The sequence below is a fragment of the Chiloscyllium plagiosum genome, unplaced genomic scaffold, assembly GCF_037043375.1.
Source record: "Chiloscyllium plagiosum isolate Xiang-an unplaced genomic scaffold, Cpla_swu_hap1 HiC_scaffold_51, whole genome shotgun sequence".
Lineage (NCBI taxonomy): Eukaryota > Metazoa > Chordata > Chondrichthyes > Orectolobiformes > Hemiscylliidae > Chiloscyllium > Chiloscyllium plagiosum.
Genome location: NW_028270189.1, coordinates 31,904,321 through 31,928,076, shown reverse-complemented (window position 1 = coordinate 31,928,076; position 23,756 = coordinate 31,904,321). Strand labels below are relative to the sequence as shown.

The following is a 23,756-nucleotide window of genomic DNA, read 5'->3' as shown; positions in this document are numbered from 1 at the left end:
ACAGTGTGTCACAGTGTTGTGCACAGCGACATCCTCATACAATAACCACTGACAAGTGTTTGTTTAAATTGGTGATTTCTACCATGGCAGGAGCAAGAAATAATGTGAGATGCAATTTAAACGCAATCCAGTAGTGCTAGTTTGTACAAATGTCTAATTTTTTCTACCTTCTTCGTGTTGATTGTCAAGTTAAATGCAGACCAAACCTGGAAAAGTATTCCAAGCTTTCAAAATACAATGGATCGTAAAAGCTGAAATAACACACTGAATCATTTTTAGAGGAGTCTGAATCACTGCTTTCTCGGAAGTGAATAAATTCTCTGCATTTTACAGTTTATAGTCTGACATAGTATTTGACACAACGTGTCTCACAGTGATATAACTACGATCTTGATTACTGGGGCCAAGGGACCATGGTGACAGTGACTTCAGGTAAGAGCCTTGAACTTTCTTAGTGACTTTTTAAAAACTTTCTATTCATGTGACTAATTTTTGAATTAGATGAAACTCAGATTCTGTGCTGAGTTTGGTTTGGTTCGGATTGATATTTGTTCAGACTGATTATAGACTTCAGTTAAGGCTCAGCAAATAGTTACAGTGGGGATGATGGAGTCAGTTACTCGGTGTATCTCTTTGTTTGATCAGATGGGCATTCTGTGTGGCTGGGTTACTTGAAACACCTCATGTCTCTTAATCAGTCAGCTATAAATAATGGTTAATGTCAGTGACACCCTGACTGTGAGTTTTATTATCAACAAACGCAAAGAAATCAAAGATGTTCGAGACATTACTAAACATGATTAAAATATGCTAAAATATCATTATTAATTTCTTCAATATATGTTCTTACCCTGATTATATTTTCGCATTTATTTTGTTAATTAGTTGATGACAAGCAGGTTAGAAACTGTCATAAAATTTTCTTGCGGTGCTGTATTTCATTCTGTTGATTAGATTCTGAGTTTGTTTTACTTGATTCTGTTGAATTGAGTTGATTGGATTTTGGCTTTGTTTTAGTTGATTCGGTTTGAACTGTGTTGATTGGATTCTGACTTTGTTTTTACTTGGTTTTGTTGAATTGTGTTGATTGGCTTTTGAAATTGTTTTATTTGATTCTGTTGAATTGAATTGTTTGGATTCTGATTATGTTTCATTCAAATCTGTTGTTTTGAGTTGATTGGATTCTGATTTTATTTTCCTTGATTCTATTGAATTGAGTTGATTGGATCTTATTCAGTTTGTGAAATTGATCAGCGTTTTTATGCTTTCTGTAATCGGTGTTTTCTTTCTGGTGAGGAGATTAACTCTCTGGATTACTTTTCATTACCAATATTTGTGAAGTTCTTTGGTTTTTCTTGAATCATTTCTGCATTTGTTAAACTTATATGACATATTTTTCTCTGCTTGATTGAAAACATTACATCCATTTGTAACGGTCTGAAAAACAACTTAAGGCAGAAACCCAGAAGTGTGAGAAATGAAAAAAACGAGTTTTTTAATGCATTGACTTTTAAAAAAAAACTCAGTTCTAATTGTAAACTAACTGAATTTTGTTTTGAGTAGCCTCATTCAAAATAAAATTTGGGACTGAAATCTGAAACTGCAGAATTGGTCAGATTATGTAATTGAAACTAACTTAAAATAATAATGTGGTAATATTTGTCCATTCAATAATTTTGTTTTGACCATGAAGTGATTAATCAATATATGCCTTCAACTGCTCTACTGTGCGCTGCACAAGATTGTCATGATCAGGAAGGGTGTACAGGTTGGAAATAAATTGAACTGTTGCCAGAAACGTTACAGCTTTAAGTGTTAAGTCCCCTCACAAACAAGGCTGCTGTTATGACTTGTTATTTCTATTCAATTTAATCATTAGTTTGCTGGATTCTGAGCAGGTTTGTTAGACTTCAATTTGTTTTTTTTTGTGAGGTTACATCATGTTCTTGGTTCTGTTGAAAATGTTTGCAGAGCTAGTTCTGCTGCAAACACACCGTGTTGTGATCTGGTGATCGTTGATCTGTTGAGGAGGGACTGTGCTTGGGTAACATTAAATATGTTATATTTGGGAAACTGTTGTTGGTTTCTACATTGTTTTTGCAATGTTAACACGGTTGGTGACAGTGAACCGCTCCAGGTTCCTCATTCAATGCGATCAGCATGCGAGATGAAATTTCATAAAGCCTATTATTAAGTGAAAGACAAATCGCAAAGGTTTTAGAAATGAAGGGAAAACAGATACCTTTGGGCGCCATTTTTACTTAAAAGTAATAATTAAGGATTAATCTAATCCATGCTTTACAATCCAAATTCAGAACTCCAGTTCAATCACAACGTCTGTCTTTAAACAGTTTACAAGTCATAGAGAAATATAAATAGAATTCCAAAAGTCTAATGTTCTAATAGTTCTTGCTCTTGAACAAAAATGCCATGACTGTCTTAGAATTGATCAAGAAACACCTTTCAATTCCGCTGTACACTACATACATATTTTTCTGGCTGGAAAAGATCATTGGCAAAGACCATTTGGAAATTCTGCTCAATTCAATGAAGAACAGGTCAGTTTCACTGCTTTGATTAGTTTCACACGTAACTTGAGTTAATTAATTGTTATGTCCCTGATTAAACTGGATTTACAGGATAAAAATAAAACATTAACTGAATTATTTAATCTGAACAGTGCTTTAGGTGTTCCCAATCTGTGCATTTTAAATAAATAGTTACATTTTCCAACAAAATATCAACTGAGGAGTCATTCTTTCGGAAACAACTGCTACAGTGAATTATGTGATCAAGGCCAAATTTCGAATGAATTAAAATAATCCACTCATGAACTCGCAGGGCAGCATGGTGTCTCAGTGGTTGGCACTGTTGCCTCACAGTACCAGGGTCCCAAATTCGATCCCACCCTCGGGTGACTGCCTGTGTGGAGTTTGCACATTCTCCCTGTGTCTGCGTGGGTTTCCTTCGGTCGCTCTGGTTTCCTACCACAGTCCAAAAGATGTGCAGGTCAGGTGATTGGCTGTGCTAAATTGCACACAGTGTTCAGGGATGTGTAGGTTAGGGTGCATTAGTCCGGGTGAATATACATTAGGGGGAATGGGTCTGGGTGGGCTACTTACTGTCCAGAGGGTCAGTGTGGAATTGTTGGGCCAAATGGCCTGTTTCTATATTGTAGGAACCCTACTTTTAAAACCATGGGAGTGCTTGCTGCAAACGCAGAGAATTCATTTACATCGATGTGTTCAGACGGATGCAGAGTTCACAAATTTGCAGAAGACATGAACTCGAGGATAACAGAGCACATTGTTTATTCAGAAACTTAAAATAGAGTAATATTTATTTTAATAAATATACTTGACCGATTTATTGCAATGTAGCGATTGGAAGGAATCTGCTCACATTAGTTAAGTGTGACAATCATTTAGATTAGATTTCCTGCAGTATGTATCGGGCCATTTGGCCCAACAAGTCCACACCGACCCTCTGAAGAGTAATCCACCCAGACCCATTCCCCTGCCCTATATTTACCCCTGACTAATGCACCTAACATGATGGACGATATAGCATGACCAGTTCACCTGACATGCACATCTTTGGATTGTGGGAGGAAACCCACACAGACACAGGGGAGATTGTGTAAACTCCACATAGGCAGTCACCCGAGGCTGGAACCGAGCCTGGGTACCTGGATCTGTGAGGCAGCAGTGCCCACATTTACTTAGACATCCGCTAAATCGGGCAACTGCAGACAGAAGCATGTTTTCAATTCATACCTTTTTAAACATTTTCGTTTATTAAAAGCAGTTAACAAGAAAATGACCTTGCCCTAATTCATTCAACAGAAATGCTTTCCTCACTGGAATGCAGTGTTGACTTTATGCAGTGCATGCAAAATCTCCACAGTTCAAGGAACGTTTTAAGAATATGTAAAAATAATTTTGAGAATAATCCATTTCCTCCGGATCTGTGCTTTAATTGGCGATATTTCAATCTCAATAATTTTGTTAAATACAATGACTTATTAAGTTTATTAACTCAGTGGTTATTTATGTTCATTGTGAACATATTCTCGTTCACATTAATCCTCTGGTTAGTTCCTCTGATGAATGTTCAATTACAGTGAATATATTTGACGTGAGGAGTTGAGCAATGTATCCTCTAGGATTAAGTCTGTTGTGCAGTTTGTTTAAGTGCTATCTCCGACTAACTTGTCAACGGTCCTGACCATTTGTAGATTGTCCAGTTCGGATACCTGAATCTCAGACAGTTCAATTTTATCTTGAGCTTCAAAACCACTTTCATCTGCCAGAAATACAATATTCGATTAGGTGCCTCAGAATTGAGAGCCCTGACTAAGTTGTTCCAATCAGAACGAACATTTCAGGAACAAAAGGCAGATAGCAAGAGTTTTGAAATTGGTTGTTGGCAACAAGAGATATTTGATTGAGCGAGGCAGAGAGAAATATGCTGTATATTTTCTTTGTGCCTCGGTTATGCAGGACATGTTTCGTGGCACAATGTAGAATCAGAATTTTTTTGCATCTTATTATTTGAAAACCTATTATCAGCTTTTAATGTCACTGGCAACGGTCATATTACACTTCAAAACATTTTAATCTTTTCCAAACTAAGTAGACCGTCTGGTGCAGCAACATTCACAGGGGAAAGAGGAAGGGAGTTCGAGGTTGCAATCCAGTGACAGTGAATTGATGGCAATGCAATTCCTAGATTTATTCCTCTGTAGTTCCCATTGAGTTTGAACAATTTGGAGCTGCTGTCAAAGCATTCTTCGATAAATGTTGAAATGTAACTTTCATTGTACAAAAATTCTGGAACAATCCCTGGTTGTTGGAAGGTGATAATAACTAACATGGTTTATGCATTGTAAAAACATGTGGGCTGTGTTCTCCGTGATAGTGTCAAGCTCATTGTGTTCACTTCTGTTGTGATGTTGTAGTAGAGTCCCTGATTCTGTGCCAGGTGGCCTGTGTTCACTTACAATCTGTTAGAGAGGTATGTAACACAATCTCTTATCAGGTTACTTCAGTGCAAGAAAGCAGATTGACATGTCTGGGTGTTTGTTGGAATTCCACTCACAGAGGCCAATGAAATCTATTCAATCGCTGTCCTGACTTGTGTCTCTTCGATATTAAACAGAATTTTGGTGGTTAGCAGCTTTTTCCAGATCAATGTTTGTTCACAAGCTTTTGGGTATCGCTAGATGGGGTTAATGGAGTAAGTGCTCAAAGAAATCCCAGCTTTTGACTTGCTGTTCTAACAATATCATTTATAACTAATCCAGAATGAATCATTTTCGAAGCATATTTGATGAGATTATGCTTAGGCTGTTTTACTTTATATTAAACCGGTGCTGGAGCTGAATTTGATTGTTCAGTACGGTGGGAGTTCCGCTGAATCCAACACTTGCTGCAGATGGTGAAAGCTTTTCAGTTGGTCTTCAATTGCTATCTCAGACCATCCAGTACCTCTGCTAAGAATTCTTTTTCCAACAGGAGTCAAGCCAACGTAATCACTGTTTATCTCAACAGGTGTGAGCTCTTGTGCCAAAAACATGAAAACAATTTGGTGAAGCGGGGGGGGGGGGTCTCTGGATGCGAAAGGTTAACCTTGCCTTCTCTCCACAGGAGCTGCCAGACCTGCTGAGTTTCTTCAGAAATTTCTGTCTTTATTTTGGTTTTCTAGCATTTAAAGTTTGTTGTTTCATTTAAAAATGTTGTGTTCGATGAAGCACGTTCTTCAGAGAAAAGATGCATTTGAACAAATTGCGAATGTTCAGAGATATTAAATATCAGAGAATCATTGAATTTGACCGCCCTGATCTCGAGCTGTAGTTTCACAAGAAACTATTATGAAGTAACAACACACTCCAGAGCGCAGTGGCTGCTGTAATTGGGTGGAAGTTATTTTGATCACTCAAATAGAGAATGTCAATGATCCCGTTCCAAATAATCAACAGAAGTTTTTTCTAAAGCATGTGTGAAACAATTAATTTGTTGAAATATTTTAATAAAAAGTGTTCACCGCCAGTGCTAGCTTAATGAATGACACAATGATAGGAAGGTGGGAGCAAACGGAGGGCACTCAGCCCCTCGAGCTGTTCCACCACTTACTTCGATCATGGAGCATCTGTGAGCTAAATCCACAGGTCTCCCTTTGGCAAAACTCTTCAACACCTTTGATTAACAAGCAAAAACTATCCCAGATTTACTGATTCGACTGCCCATAACAAAGGGAGACACCATTTCTGAAAGACATTCCTGTGAGTACTGTGACACAATGAGGCTGGAATTAATTGCTCATGAAAGTAAACTTTAAATCTCTGACAATTTCCAATTGAAACATCCCAATCATCATATTTCATTAATTTAACACTATACTTCCCTGGAATAAAGAAATATAATGTGTGATTGCCTTGCTAAAAATGAGGGAAGCTTCCTTCCTATTGCATGATTAAGAAATAGCTCCGTTCATTCAGTGAAAACACAGTCAAATCACACAAAAGGAAACCATGTCATCTTGCGTAGACACACAAGTGCCTAAAATAATTTTCAATTCTTCCAGTGGTTGTTTGCATCTCTAGACAGGTGTGGAAGTGTCAGACTTTTTATATCGCCTTGGGAAACCAGTTATCATCAGTCTATTTGAATTGCTGAAGTTTGTGTGGTATTAGCACATTCACAGCGCTGTTAGGAAGTGAGTCCCATGGCTGTGATTGAGGAAGAGGAAACGGGCAGCGAAATAGTTGAGAGTCAAGTTAAAGTCTAATTTGGAGGAGAGCTTTCAGGTGAAGCATTTACACGCATGTGCGCCCTTATCCTCAAGGATCACAGCTTTGGAACATGCTGCTGAAGGGACATGTCAGCATGCAAACTGGAAGCTGAAGAATGCCCCTCGGCCCCTCTAGAATGGTATTCCATTCATGGGATCATCATTAATCTTGCTGCTCACCAGTCTTCCCGACACACCGATAACATCGAACCTGATTGTTTACTGTTCAGCAAAAGAATGGTGAACCTTTGGAATTCTCCACCACAGAAATTGATTGAGGACAAAACATTAAATGATTTCAATAAGGAGATAGATTCCTTCAGTCCTTAAAAAAATGCTCCGGATATGTGGGAGAAAGGCAAGCAGGGTACAATATTGGTTGAAAGCCATGAAAACATTGAATGGGACATGGTTTGTAAGTTTGCACGTAACACCAACATTGGTGGTATAATTGGCAGTAAAAGTTATCCAAACGTACAATGAGATCTTGATCAGCTGGGCCAATGGGCTGAGGAGTGGCAGATTGAGTGTAATTTAAATGAATATGACGTGTTGCTTTTTGAGAAGACAAATCAGGTCACAACTTACAGAGTTAATGGTAGGGCACTGGATAGTGATGTTGAACACAGGGCCCTGAGGGTCCAGATTCATAGAGTCTTACAGAGTTAATGGTAAGGCACTGGGTAGTGATGTTGAACACTGAGGACCCTGAGGGTCCAGACTCGTAGATTCTTGAAAGCGTTGTCTCAAGTAGCTAGTGTGTTGAAGGCGTTTGGCACATGTACCTTCATTGGTCAGAGCACTGAGTGCAGGAGTTGGGGCTTCATGTTGTAACTGTCCAAAACATTGGAATGAACTGCCAGAAGAAGTGGTAAATGCAGAGATAGGTCCAACATTTAGAAGACATTTGAACAGCTCCAGGAACTGGATAGGTCTGAATGGATATGGGCCAAAGGCAGGCAAGTGGAATTAGTTTAATTTGGGAACTCTGGTCAGCATGGATGAGCTTGACCAAAGGAACTGTTTCTGTGCTGTATGACTTTATGACTCACTGACTTTATGGTGGAGTAGGCTCAAAGTTGGAAGGTGGTGAGCAAGTGAGGGGCTAGATTGGGCATGTGGGAGAGTTTGGGCTGGTAGGCTGTGAGGTGTTGGCTGGCTGCTGGGTAAGCTTGCATGCACTCTGTCTGGCAAGGTGGCATCAAGGTAAATGGCAATGGTCACAGGATAATTTGTTCGAATTGTGCTTGGTAGGTGAGGGGTAGTTTGAGCTGAAATGCAGGAGGTCTGTCTTTGCCAGGCTGGTTTATGGAGAGGTGAGCAGGATGCCAGGCTGGTTAGTGCAGAGGTGGGCAGAGTGCCAGGCTGGTTAGTGTAGAGGTGGGCAGGATGCCAGGCTGGTTAGTGCAGAGGTGGGCAGTGTGCCAGGCTGGTTAGTGTAGAGGTGGGCAGTGTGCCAGGCTGGTTAGTGTAGAGGTGGGCAGTGTGCCAGGGTGGTTAGTGTAGAGGTGGGCAGTGTGCCAGGCTGGTTAGTGCAGAGGTGGGCAGAGTGCCAGGGTGGTTAGTGTAGAGGTGGGCAGAGTGCCAGGGTGGTTAGTGTAGAGGTGGGCAGTGTGCCAGGCTGGTTAGTGTAGAGGTGGGCAGAGTGCCAGGGTGGTTAGTGTAGAGGTGGGCAGTGTGCCAGGCTGGTTAGTGCAGAGGTGGGCAGTGTGCCAGGCTGGTTAGTGTAGAGGTGGGCAGTGTGCCAGGCTGGTTAGTGTAGAGGTGGGCAGAGTGCCAGGGTGGTTAGTGTAGAGGTGGGAAGTGTGCCAGGCTGGTTAGTGCAGAGGTGGGCAGTGTGCCAGGCTGGTTAGTGTAGAGGTGGGCAGTGTGCCAGGCTGGTTAGTGCAGAGGTGGGGAGAGTGCCAGGCTGGTTAGTGTAGAGGTGGGCAGAGTGCCAGGGTGGTTAGTGTAGAGGTGGGCAGTGTGCCAGGCTGGTTAGTGCAGAGGTGGGCAGAGTGCCAGGCTGGTTAGTGTAGAGGTGGGCAGAGTGCCGGACTGGTTAGTGCAGAGGTGGGCAGTGTGCCGGGCTGCTTAGTGCAGAGGTGGGCAGTGTGCCAGGCTGGTTAGTGTAGAGGTGGGCAGTGTGCCAGGCTGGTTAGTGCAGAGGTGGGCAGAGTGCCAGGCTGGTTAGTGTAGAGGTGGGTAGTGTGCCAGGCTGGTTAGTGTAGAGGTGGGCAGTGTGCCAGGCTGGTTAGTGTAGAGGTGGGCAGTGTGCTGGGCTGGTTAGTGCAGAGGTGGGCAGAGTGCCAGGCTGGTTATTGTAGAGTTGGGCAGGATGCCAGGCTGGTTAGTGCAGAGGTGGGCAGAGTGCCAGGCTGGTTTATGGAGAGGTGAGCAGCATGCCAGGCTGGTTAGTGCAGACATGGGCAGAGTGCCAGGATGTTTCGGGGGTGGAGGGTCACTGTAATGAAGTGACAGGGGGACGTGTTGTCAAAATGCAAAGCTCGGAGTCTGGCAAAATGGTAGGTTGTAAAGCACAGATGCGAAAGGAGCTGGGATGCAATGTGCACAGGTTGACTTGGGTAAGGTGAGAGGTCAGTGATCAAGGGCTGAGGTCATGTTTTGGGTAGTGGGCTTTTGTCAGAGGTTGTGAAAATGATGGTGCTAGGTCCAGTCAGGGCCAGATTCACCATGGGCCAGGTGCAGGGCGGCAGGAGTGTAAAGGAGTGAAAGGAATTGAGATCATATGTCCATCTGGAATATAGAACATTACAGTGCAGTACAGGTCCTTCAGCCCTCAATGTTGCGCTGACCTGTGGAACCAATCTGAAGCCTATCTATCCTACACGATTCCATTTTCATCCATATGTTTATCTAATGACCTTTTAAATGCCCTTAAAGTTGGCGAGTGTACTATTGTTGCAGGCAGTGCGTTCCATGGTCCTACTACTCTATGAGTAAAGAAACAACCTCTGACATCTGTCATCTATGTCCTCTCCTGCTAGCCATCACTATTCAAGGAAAAAGACTTTCACTGTCCACCCTCTGTTTATCTTTTATGTCTCAATTAAGTAACCTCTCAACCTTCTTCTCTCAAATAAAAACAGCCTCAAGACCCTCATCCTTTCCTCATTAAACCATCCCACCATACCAAGCAACATCCTGGTAAACCTCCTCTGAACTCTTCCAAAGCTTCCACATTCTCCTTATAATGTGGTGACCAGAACAGTACACAATACTCCCAAGTGCAGCCACACCAGAGTTTTGTACAGCCGCAGCCTAACCTCGTGGTTCTGAAACTCATTCCCTCTATCGATGAAAGCCAACACAAAGTATGCCTTCTTAACAACTCTTATCAAACTGGCTGGCAACGTTTAGGGATCTATGTACATGGACACCGAGATCTCTCTGCTCAGCTACACTACCAATATGGATTGCCTTGGATGTGTTTCGTGTGATAGGGGTTGTGTGTTCCGGGCATGAATGGGTGTATAGCAGGGTAGGGTTTTTCAATGTGAGTGGGAATTTAGGTCTAGACAGAATAAGTGCAGTGGTTAGTCTGAGACATGAGGTTTGGTGGTGAACTGTGTGTCAGTTTGATAGTTATTAAAGTTACAGATTACTTGTTCATTTCTCAAATCATATTTACGTAAATACTCAGCTGTAACACTCCAAAGTCTCTGAACCTTAATAGTCCTCCATTTTTCAGAGGCCTCCAGAATTCAGATAATTGTAAATGAGATGTTTCAACTTCCAGCCAATTGGCAAGAGTTCAGCCGTGACAGCCATCCTCCCCGTCCCAGTGCTCAGCTCCTGCCTGTGCTGCTGCTGCAGTGACCTTCCTCCCAGAGAGAACATTCTGCCTTGCATTGATAAGTGAGGAAGGCTCACTGGACCTGATTTCCAAGTATGGGGATGGCAAACACGGGGGGACACAACTTTAAAGTGAGGGGAGATAGGTATAAGACAGATGTCAGAGGTAGTTTCTTTACTCATTGAGTAATAAGGGTATGGAATGCTTTGCCTGCAACAGTAGTAGATTCGCCAAGTTTAAGTACATTTAAGTCGTCATTGGGCTAACATATGGACGTACATGGGATAGTGTAGGTGGGATGGGCTTCAGATTAGTATGAAAGGGCAGCGCAACATCGAGGGTCGAAGAGCCTGTACTGCGCTGTAATGTTCTATGTTCTATGATTCACTCTGACTTCTCTCCGGGGGTACTGCCAGCTGTTGGGTATTTCCAGCAGCACGGCACCTCGTGGGGCAGCACGCTGGTTCCGTGGTTAGTGCTGCTGCCTCACAGTGCTAGGGACTCAGGTTCCATTCCAGCCTCGGGTGACTGTCTGTGTGGAGTTGGCACTTTCTCCCCATGTCTGTGTGCGTTTCCTCCCACACTCCAAAGATGTGCAAGTTGGGGGAATTGCAAATGTTGTGTTCAGTGATTGGGAGTTTAGGTGCATTAGTCAGGGTTAACTGTAGCATAATAGGGTAGGGGAATGGGTCTGGATGCGTTACTTTTCAGAGGGTGCGTGTGGACTTGTTGGGCCAAATGGCCTGTTTGCACACACTGTAGAATTTCGATGAATCTGCATTTCCTTGGTTTGTATTTTGTGAAACGTCTCTGCTCTTCACAGCAATCCAGTGAAAGTGTCAGTTGGTGAGATCTTCAAACAGTTACTGGGGTGGGATCAGGATGTTCTTCTTCCTAAATTATATGGTAATGGTCAAGGTCGAGGGCATGTTTCTAAAGAGGGAACCAATGATCATGATCAGCAACTGATAGGAAACAAAAATAAACCCCAGTTATGCTGTCGACTTCAGCGGGAGCATACTGGCAAACGTTTACAGCTGAGGATACATTTGAGTAACTGATAAGGTCAAATTAACAGAAACTAACATGCTCAATTGGTCATTCTGTTGTAGAGACACCATCGCTCCCCACACTTTATGGCCTGGTCTCCTCCTGTCAGGAGCACAACACCGGTTCTGTGATCTTTGGTTGTTTGGCGATGGACTATTCCCCTGACGTCACCAAGGTAACCTGGAAGAAAGGTGGGGAGCTAATCACAACTGGATTGAAGACTTACCCATCAGTGAGAAACAAGAAGGGAACCTACACCCTGAGCAGCCAGTTAACCCTGCCCGGGTCAGTGGTAGGTTGCCCCAGCAATATCTCCTGTGAGGTTCAACACAGCGGGACACACAAGAACAAAGAAATGCCATGTCCAGGTATGTGTTGTGGGAACTGTGATAAACAGATCATCTGTGATTAACATGAATAAGGCATTATTTATAACCATTTTCACAGAATCACCTTATACAGCACAGGAAAAAGGCCCTTTGATCCATCCAATTCATGCCTATCAATAACAGCCACCTAACTATTCCAGTCTTATGTGCCAGCACATGATCCATTGCCTTGTGTGACTTGCCCTTGCAAGGATACTTCATACTTATTATGAGGCGTTCAGTCTCTACATGACTTATAGGTGCTGAGCTCCAGGCTAACACCACACTCTGTTTGATTTTGTTTTCCCCTCAGATCCACTTGGAAGCTCCTGGCCTTAACTTCACCCTGTGCCCCTGAGGCATTGATCTCTCCATCAAGGGGAAAGGTTTCATCCAGTTTACCCTGTCTTTGCCTAAAATAATTCTAGACATCATGATAATCATCTCCCTAATTCTCCTCTGCTCCAAGGAAAACCCCTGTCCATCTAAACTAGTTTCATAACTAAAACCCTCCAACCCAGCAAAGACCCTGGCAAATCTCATCAATACTGCCTTCAGTGTAATCACATTCCTTCGATAACATGCACACAACGCTTCAGTATGGCCTAACCAGTGTTCTATTAAGTTCCAGTATCATCTCACCACTCTTCATTGTCAATGTCTAGGCTAATAAAAGCAAATATCCAACCACCTTCTTAGCCTCTTTATCCAGACGACACAGTACTATAGGGGATTGGTGGGTACATGCACCAAAGATCCTCAGGCCTTTCCAGAGTTCCACCATTCAAAACGTCATACCTCACAGATTCTTCTGCCGAATTACATCACCTTACATTTATTCAGAATAATTTCCATTTACAACTTTTCTCTTCACATGCAACCACCCCTTTTATATCCTCCTGCGATCTAAAGCCATTGTGCTCATGACTTACCAACATGACAGTTTTCATTTCATCTGTGAATTCACTGGTTAATCCTCCTAAATTTGAGTCTCAATCATTGGTATGTAAGAGAAATAGCACGGAAATCAACACTAATCCCTACAGAACACCAGGAGACATAGATTTCCAGTCACGCAGACAACCGATGACTATTATCCCCTGCTCCCATCACTCAGCCAGTTCTATATCCAACCTGTCAAATTAACTCGGATCCCATTGGCTCTGATTATTGCTATCATCTGGACATCGAGTTATCTCTATGAAAACTACTGTCAAATTGTTACACATGACTTCCTCTCAATAAAACCGTGCTGAAAATTGTTGATTTATCTTCCAAATGAAGACTAAATTCACTTCTCAATAGTTTCCTTACCACTGAGACTAGCTTGACAGATCTATGTTTTCATTATTTATCCCTTTCTTCGTCCAGCATAACAGTGCAACGTTGGCTAATCTACACTCACTTGGCACAACTGCTGTGGTCAGACAGGAATTCTAAATTATTGTCAGCGACCCAACTATTTCATCCTTTGCATCGCTCAACCGCTCGGTATACTTTTCATCTGCCCTGGAAATATAACCAGTTTTCATTCAGCAAGACAACACAGAACATCACGTCATGTGTCCTAATTTCTGAAAGTACATCATAACACCCCTCCATGATTTCTGTCCCCACATTGTCCCTCTTCCTAGTGAACACTGACACAACACATTCGTTTTGACCACAACCAAATCCTCCGGCTCCACTCCAATAATAACACTTAATGGGCATTACTGTTTCCCGAATAATTCTTTTATTATGAATGAGTCTGTAACTTTAAAAAATATTTTCCTTTATTTTGATTGCTATTATTTTCTCATGGTCCCTTTTGCTCTTCTAATTCCTTTGTCTTTCAAACTCCCCCTTGCACGTTCTGTACTCCATATTAGTTTCTATTGTTTTGAGATTTCAGTATAGACCGGAAGCCTCCCTTGTTTCTCTTTATCTCCCCCTCCATGCCCTTTGGTGTCCAGAGCCCGCTGCATTCTTGGTCCCACGCAGTGGCTTCCTGGGAAATGTCCTCCCTGTGATTTTCCTATCTCTTTCTTAAATGTGTCACACTGCTCTGACTCAGATTTACCAATAAGTGTCAGCTTCCAGTCCACTCTGGTCAAGTCATTACCTGATCTTACTAAAACTGTCCTTCCCCTTTTCAGAACTTTGGGCCAATTTCTATTCCTTTGCAGTACAATCTGAAATCCAACTGATTTACCATCACTGTCCGCAAAGTGCTCCACCATTGATGTTTTACCCACTGGGTCCACTTCATTCTCTAAAGTTAAGTTCAGGTTCACCCCTCTCTTGCAAGGTCTGGATTAAAATTCTCTGTATTAAACACATACTTTGTTCAAATATTCTCCTGGGGGAATTTTCAGAATTGTGCTCCCTGTAAATTTTTGACAAAATGAATATCCAAGCCTATGCTGAGGAAGTTAAAAACCTCTTTTCTCATTCCCCTATTTAATTTACATGTCTCTGAAATTTGCCCATGTATTTGCACTTGGTCTTTTGGACCAATAGTAAGGTCTATCGTGCTCTCCCAGTAGTTATGTTTGCTGTGTTTTGGTTTTGAAGTACTGTCCATTTGCCTTTGTTCAAGGAGGTATCCATGATTTCATTTCTCTTTCCAGCCTAAAATACTCTTGTCAGAATTGCGACAGAAGCAACATTCTGTACCGCACACCTCTGCCCCCATCATTTTCTATCTTTCCCTGTCTCGCCTGAAGGCACTAAATCCTGGAATATTGAATAGCCACTCCTGCCCGGCTCTCAATATGTCTCCGTAATAGCAACGGCATCATATCTTCATTTATGCCAGTAATTCGTCTGCCTTGTTCATCAGACTCTGTCATTAAAACGAATACCATCCAACGTTGCTATCTCCCTTCTGATATTACCGGCCTATAGTTTCTCTGCCTCCTTGACTCCCTTGCTGTGTCCTCTAAGTTTAGCCTTTCACATTGTCCTGCTGATCTTTTTGTGTGGATCCCAGCTTCTCCAGCACTCTGCACAATTATGATTCCTGTGTCCATTAACCACAAGAAACCTTGATATATGAGAACTGATTGTATTTGTTATGAAATTCATCGGATAATGTATGCGACGTGTTTCCTAAAGGTACAGGTCCTCTCCCACCAACCCTTCTCCTAACTGTGAGCTCCAGTGAAGAAATCGTAAGCAGCAAGTTTGCAACCGTCGTCTGTTCAATCATCGAGTTCCGTCCGAAGTCAATCTCCGTGATTTGGTTGAAAAATGGCCGACCCTTGGATTCTGGCTTCTTCACGTCTCCCGTGTGTGAGGCGAACGGGAACTTCTCGGTGACGAGTCGGCTGATGGTCCCTTATGGTGAATGGTACAACAGTGCGGTCTATAACTGCCAGGTCACTCGTGGAGAGAACACTCAAAGTAAAAACATCACCGCACTTCAGGGTAAGAGACACACACTGAGAGAGCTACAAATCTCTCTGAACTCTGATGTGAATCAAACACACTAATTTATCAGGCGTAGGAAACAGCACGGTACAGCTTCTCGTTTCCCAACATGCCACGTATCTCATTTCAGTTTGAGTGTTACATTAGCATTGCTCATAATTCAACCTTTAGGCAAGTCAGAAAAGCATGTTTCCTCTCTGTTGCAGATAGATACTTAGACAGTGAGCTTTGTTAAATAGTTTGTTGCCTGACCATGCTGGGAGAGGCATTCAGAGTGCTGAATGCTTGCCTGGTAGCTGCTTCAAGGATAAGTTTGGGGTGGAGGGGGATATTGGAGAGATATCTGATTGAAACATAGAAAATACTGAGAGACTGAGGTCGCGTGAATGTGGAATTGATGCTTTGACTGGTAGGCGAGAGTAGGACCCAAGGGCACAGTCTCAGGGTCAAAGGGGCACCGTTTAGAACTGAGATGGGGAGGGTTTCTTCAGCCAGAGGGTGATGAGTCTGTGGAACATGTTGCTGCAGAGGGCTGTAGAGACCAGGCCATTGTGTGTATTCAAGCCAGAGATAGATCGGCTCTTGTTTAGTACGGGGAGAAGGCAGGAGAATGGCTTTAGCCTGAAATGTCGATTTTCCTGCTCGTCGGATGCTGCCTGACCTGCTGTGCTTTTCAAGCATCATTCTGATCTAAACTCTGGATTGGCCGAACAGCCTTATTCTGATGCTCTATCAAATTGACGTGGTTAACATATGCAGTGATCCTTACTTGAAAATAAATCAAAATGCGTTCAATGCTTCATTCCCTGCTCAGGAATGACCTGTTGGTTGGACATTGTACGACATCGATTGTTATCTGGTACTGAGCTCTTTAACTTCATTTATGGGATCAGACCACAGACCAAGTGGCTATCACATTTGATGAACTGGGATAAATGAGATCTCACTGAGCTTCTTTAAGATGCTCTCTGTAATTAGTGGATGAGGCAGGAGAATAAATTCTGGTGGGAATGCTACAATAGGGATGAATGAACTAGGAACTCGAGACAGGCTGATTTAGCCTGTTTGGGGTGGCGATGTTTACACAGTGAGTAGTGGATGTCTATAAAATTAGTGACATTTCCATCGCGTTTGTAGATTAATTTAAGACGCTTTTGTTTGTTTTTTTTCTCTCCTGCTATATGAAGAAATTAAAAAATGCAGCTTGGTAAATAAAGTGAAAGTACAGACCAGTTATGAACTAACTGAATGGAGGGAAAGATTTAAGGAGATGGGTGTCCTTCTCGATATCCAATGCTGTACTCAATGTCTTGTTTTCAGATCTATTCCAAACACAGCCCACGAGGAACAATGACATAAATTAGAGAATGACATCACACCAATAACGCAAAGTATTTTTAATCATGTTAAATATAATGAACAGAATTTCCATGGCTGTTCACTGCTCCTGTAACACTTTAGAACTCTGCAAAGAGAATAATTATTATTTATTATAATCTGTCCAAAATTTGGGATGTGATTTGGCAGTCAGTGTGACCAGCAGCACTTGCACCTAAAGGTTATGAACATGGAAATGAACTCATTATATTCAGATTACTCTTGTCACAAGTATCAATGGATGGTCTTAAGTGAGAGACAAACTCCGAAAGAAAGATAATTCCATGGGTTACATGATGGTATCTTCGATGATTTTACTTTTTTCACAGGTTTCACTTGTTACAAAGCCAGTGTTCTTTCGGAATAATTACACAGGGTATGTCCTAGGTAATCACAAATGTTTCACAGATCAAAATACATCAACAATAGTAAGCATCGTTTCAGAATAGTTGGAGTTGAAATTTTGGAGGTGGTGTCTTCACCCTGTGAAGGAGTAATCTGAAGATTGGCTGTTTGTATCAGAAAGGGGCATTTTTCATTGACTTTGATTTTTGTTTCATAGAAGATACCGAGTGCCACCCTAACACCGTTAAAATCCTCCCACCGGCAGTAGAACAAGTCTTACTGGAGGCGACGGTGACGTTAACCTGCGTTGTGTCCAATCTTCCTTCTGGAGTCAACGTGACATGGAGACAAGAAAAGAAGCCTCTGAAATCAGAGATTGCTGACCAGCCTGGACAGAATCCCGACAGCGTGGTCAGCAAATTAGACATTTCTACTGAAGCCTGGCTGAGTGGCGTTAATTTTGAATGTGTGGTGTACCATCAGAATCTACCGACTCCGCTGAGAGACTCCATCCACAAGAAGAAAGGTGAGCGGTGAGATTAAAGCACAAAGGATCCCATGTGTAATCCAGATCCAGTTACATCAATGTCAGGCTTTTATTGGTAATGAGCAAACACCGTTGGGGGCATTAATTATGCATCTGAAGGCAGGATAGCTGAGTAGCTGATTAAGAAAAAGATGGACCAAAGGATATTGTATTCTGATTAAGTCAGATAAGGTGGGAAGAAGCCTGAGTTGTGACGTCATCATCAGCAATGACAAATGGACAGAATGTCCTCGTTGTGGGCTGGAAACATGGAGACAACTTTCACATTAAACTTTCCTTTTTTTAATGAACAGTATGCGTACCATTCTGCTCCTTTAGAAAACGAAAGTAAATAAATCCCAAATTAAACATGGCGTATTTAAATATTTAGCGAAATTGTGATATCGGTTCAGGATTTTTTTGGTTGATTTATATTTGTCTCAAATATTCTGCAGTGATTAATCCGCTGGAGCCATCAGTGTCGGTCCTCCTGCCACCAACAGAAGAAATCTCCGCTCAGAGGTTTCTCTCCCTCACCTGTTTAGTGAGAGGTTTCTCCCCCCGAGAGATCTTCGTCAAGTGGACAAACAATGACAAGCCGGTGAATCCCAGTAACGACAAGAACACCGAGGTGATGGCGGAGAGTGACAACACCTCCTTCTTTATCTACAGCCTGTTATCCATTACAGCGGAGGAGTGGGCCAACGGTGCTTCTTACTCCTGTGTGGTGGGACATGAAGCGATTCCATTGAAGATCATCAACAGAACAGTCGATAGATCCAGCGGTAAACCGAGTTTTGTAAACATTTCACTTGCACTGATGGACACTGTTAATTCATGTCAATAAAAATCTCAAAGTTGCATTTAATAATTCAACAGAAGTAATGAAGTGTTTTTTTTTCCTCCAGTTGTGAGTTAAATACTGAATTAGTTGTTTCTCACTCTGACTTACATTGCATCTGTGTAGTTAAAGTGGATTATTAACAGGTCTAGAACGAGTGTCTTGTGCAGTTAATGTTCTCTGCTCAGATGCACCCTGGGTCAGAGATAGAGTAAAGCTCACTCATTGCAGGATTCCGCCAAGGATGTTATCCATCCTAAATCCCTCTGTGACAAAATCTGACAATGTCCATTTTATTTCAAGAGTAGGGCACGAGTTTTGAACTTGGTCTTTTTGATTCCCCCGATTGGGCATTCTTACAAAATTCATGTCAGTTTTAAACTGCCAAATTGCACCAATTGGAAATGTAAATTTAAGACACTTTAAAATTAAATTTGATTAGAACATACCAATCGTAAAGAGTGCAGAACAGTTTGAATGTAACCTTTGATTCTGTTGAACTGCCAGGGATCTTGCGCCAGTGGATGAGTTGACAGAATGTATCTTCACTTTCACACCAAAGAGAGTCAACAGATAAGTTGTTGTGGAGCAGAGGGGAGGGGAACGATGAATGGTCTGTCCTCTTGCTCCCTGTGCAGAGTTTTCATGGTAGATGTCCTCTGTAATGTAACCCAGTTGCTAACAGGGACAGTCAGCTTCTTGCTTACTGTCCAAAGATTTAACATTTCCATGCAAAACAATACCTTTGAAGCATGTTAGACACACTTGGCTCTGTTAACAAATGATTAACATTGATTCCCATAATCCAAAACTGGTGTTTGCATCGTCCCAGTTTGAATTCCATAGTTTTGTCTCAGTTTTCTGGAGCACATGGGATCAATTCTGGTATTCGAATACCTGATATCATTTTGTTTCACATACAGAAACAAGTAGACATTTTCTAATAAACATATTCAGAAATGTTATCTCTGGGGCAGTGGGGATTTGAACTCACGCCTTTTCTCTCAGAGACAGAAGTTCTATCACTGCAACAGAAGAGTTGCTCATAAAACGGTTACCTCAGCACGACGATGGGAAATGTTTCCTGCAACACCAAGGTCAAATCTAATTATGGGCAATGCATTAAAATTAGAACAATAAATTAGAATAATGAAAATTGCAGTCTGGTATAAGAACAGATGCAGAGAGATGATCGCAAATACACACGTAATGACACATATACGGGCTCTGACCTAAAGACACATATTTATGTGCACACTCAAATGTGCATATAGATAAGATGTCACACATGCATACTCGCACAGAGCCACACATGCAAGTGGTACTTGAACACTCAGCTAAGCTCATACAAAAACTCACATACACCGAAAGAAAATCATTTGCACAAATGAACAGGAGTACTCACACATAACCATGAGAAACATCGACACACGGTAACACACAAATGGGCATGAATACATATACATTCATACAGCACAATGCGTACAGACATACACACATGAACACACAGATACAAATTCCGAAAAATGTCCTCCCACATGTCAACTCACACAGGCACGTAAGTGCACAGAGATAAACATTAATATCATTATTTTCCCATTTTCAGAATCACAAACATACGATGACAGAGGTAGCTTAATTAGTTATTTTTAAACCACATTGATCAGCATGTATACAATATCACACGCACACACAAATTCAGAGTCTCACATGCAGGCACACAAGTGCATAGATGAACAAATAGAGGGGCGTTTATTAAATAAGGGTAATGGGCACAAGGATCAGCAAGTATCCACAAACAATAGCACAAACAAGCTGATCAGGAGATGGTTTGGGAAAGATTGCCACACAAGCAAACATCATCATATAAATATAAACATCCATCAAAACATAACATTGCATGCTAACATTTATTAAGCATAAACATGAAAATAACCTAGTTTCGGTAGGATCTGAAACAGACACATAAGCACACGTTTTAGATAGCACTAATGAAAAGTGAACACTCACAAAGACATAACAAGATAAGCATAGGCAGCAACGAAGTGGCATATTAGCATGATGATGCTTACACACTGGGAAAAGACCAAAATTTAGGTGCACAAACACATGAGCACACCAGCAGTAAAGGAACAGGAATATGTTTATTCATGCACAGACTCCAACATGGGCTAGAGTGAAGTAAGAGACTCTTATAACCACATCCACAAACATTAAAGGGAAACCAAACACACCAAGCAGTAGATCAAATAAATTAAGGGACACACGTACAAAAACATATTCCTAACCATACAGATCCTACAAACTAAAATATGAAGCAATGTCCTGACTGTCATGTCACTTATTAAATTAGATTAGATTACATTACAGTGTGGAAACAGGCCCTTCGGCCCAACAAGTCCACACCAACCCGCCGAAGCGCAACCCACCCATACCCCTACATTTACCCTTTACCTAACACTATGGGCAATTTAGTATGGCCAATTCACCCGACCTGCACATCTTGGGACTGTGGGAGGAAACCGGAGCACCCACAGGAAACCTGCGCAGACACGGGGAGAACGTGCAAACTCCACACAGTGAGGCGGGAATTGAACCCGGTCTCTGGCGCTGTAAGGTAGCAGTGCTAACCACTGCGCCACCGTGCCGCCCCAAATCATACAAGAAGAAAATTATATTCATGATTTGCCAAGCAATTGGTCTCCAATACAAAAACATGCGAATCACATTTGAACTTTTATTCAGTGATGGCCACAATTTTCAACTAAAGTGCTGTCACAGCCTATATTTAAAATATAATGATATAATTAAAATCATCATTCGTAATAAGCATTCCTCAAATAATAATATCCTTAAATAATAGATGAAAAGAAAAATAATTTAAAACGTTCTGACATGGACAATGAAGAAAGAACATGTGCAGTTAGTATTTGTAATTTCTTGCTGAGAGTCAATAATGCACTAATAGATACAGATAAGAGTCACACTTGAGAAATCCCTGACTGCTTTATGAAGATGTAATGGTCTCCAATTACATGACTTGGATGCAGATAGATCGATCTGGATCAATAAACAATCTAAATGCGTTCTCTCGGCTTTATATTCATAGATTCAATAGATCGCACTTGGATTGAAGACTATGAGGATGATAACAGCAACATCTGGACAACTGCTTCCACGTTCATCACCTTGTTCTTCCTGAGTATTTTCTACAGCGCTGCCGTCACTCTGGTGAAGGTGAGAATAATCACATCTTTCTCACGCCAAGCAGCCCAATATGTTTTGTGGAATCTCTAAGTGTGCCATTGAAAAAAACATTATATCTGAAAGTCCCTGATCATAAATATCTGCGTCATTGCTTTCTCTCTCTTTTCCAGGTTAAGTGAATGAGTTGTGGACCCCTTTGATTTTCCTGATCTGCTTATCAAGGTCTATGAATTCTCAATCTCCAATCTGTCCTGTTGCTGACTCTAACAGTGAGATTACTTCAGTTTATCAGCGTGTAACTGAGACAATTATTGATGGACTTTCCTTTTTACTTTGATATCTTAGAGATGGTTGTGGTTGGAAGAATTTGTAGCTTCCCAGTTGTTTGAAGCCCGTTTGTTTTGTTTTTATTTGTTCCTTACTCAGAATGGTTGCCTACCCTTTCTGATGAGCCTTTGTATTCCCTTTCTTGTGACTGTTACTGATGTACAGAAAATTCCCAGCTCACAGCGCATGTGTTCTCGTCTCAATGTGGCATCCAGCCATTATATTCACTTCTGTTAGCTTTTACATCAACCTTTTGGATAAAAATGCTTTCTGAAATGTTTAATAAATCTCGAATGAATATGCACTAACCTTGAGTTTGCTTAATTCTTTCTTCAAGGCCAGTCAGTAATAATACACTTTCCCACATGCTACTCCTTTCCCAGCCAAATACTTTCACTTGTTCTGTTTGATTGTATTTTATCCAGCCATTTAGTTTTATGTTGCGCTACCATGCAGCCCACTAATGTAAATACATCTTTCTCACGATATGCCTGATGGAACACTCCAGAGGCAGAATGATTAGAGAACATTTCCGCTCATGCACCAAGGGCCACGGCCTCGGGTCACCTAATGATAATGTTATAGGCTCCACCAGAAGCCGAAAAAAGGCAGACAACGGAGTTTGAAAGTTTACTCTACACTGTCTAAACTAAAAGTACTCCCAATGTCAGGGCAGCCTGGGTTAGTAATGCAGAAATCACCACCTAAAGCGCCCAACGAAACATTCATCAGCCAAAAATGTCAACGTTCAGTCAGGTATTCAGACACAACACGTGCACAATCCAAGGGCGGATTCTCAGAACTGGAGTTTTTCTCACACATAAATCCCATGGAGCACAATTCCTGGGATCTACTTGAAACAGCACACCTGTCAAATCCCAGGGAATGAGACTGAGATCTGTCTGATTCAGGGATATTACTGAACAGCAACCCTCAAAAATAATAAATCAGTGGGTGCTGTGATCAGGCAAGGCACAGCTCATGAGTACCTGAAATATTCAGCCATTGAGATCTAATGACGCAAGATGGAATTGAGAACCAATCACAGCAACTGGTCACAGAGTCTGGAAGCAATCAGCAGAGGAGAACAGTCCCAATTTCTCAGAGTTGGTGAGGTGTATCATCCCGGGAATAGTGTTGTGAATCAGTCACGCACCCAATCTCATAACTTTGCATTTTTTTCAAAAACGTGGCACCTGAAACTAGATGCAAAATTCCAGATGAGACAAGAGACTGTTTTATTTCAGTTTAACATAATTGCTTTGTGTTTGTTCTCTACAGCGTAGGGTGATGAAGTAGGGTTTATTTGCTGTTCTCTCCACGTGTCATGGTACATTCCCTGATTTGTGCACATACACACGGGGGATCCTCTGCTCCTGCACCCCTTTGGGTTTACCCCCTTACTATTAAAAGTTCCCCTGAGTTCATCGCAAAACAAAGAAGCACGTCATACCTCCCTGAGACTGAGATCTATCTGACACACCGATATTAATGAATAACAATCCTCAACAATTATAAATCACAGATTGATTTCGATCAGGGAAGGCAGAGATGAGAAGTTCTGGAAACCCTGCTGCTTTCCATGTCCTTTCCCACAAGCCGTCTGTCAAGCTTTGAAGCTCTTAGCTGTTCTTCCAATATCCTAACATTTTATTTTAAATTGCTATTAATATTTTTCTGTAATTTTGTATTATAGACCAAAGCACAGGTTGA

General features: G+C 41.7%; 1 protein-coding gene and 1 gene segment (V, D, J or C); both read left to right on the top strand.

Moving 5' to 3' along the window:
• LOC148135134 (uncharacterized) overlaps positions 1-23,756 on the top strand; it is a 790,442-nt gene that overhangs the window by 678,241 nt on the left and 88,445 nt on the right. The gene's annotated exons all lie outside the window — the stretch shown is intronic.
• On the top strand, positions 359-22,351 carry LOC122547683 (Ig heavy chain C region, membrane-bound form-like). The segment is given in 7 exon segments: positions 359-432; positions 11,701-12,006; positions 15,106-15,417; positions 17,360-17,668; positions 18,124-18,453; positions 21,619-21,746; positions 21,887-22,351. Coding segments are annotated over 7 exon segments (1,413 nt in total).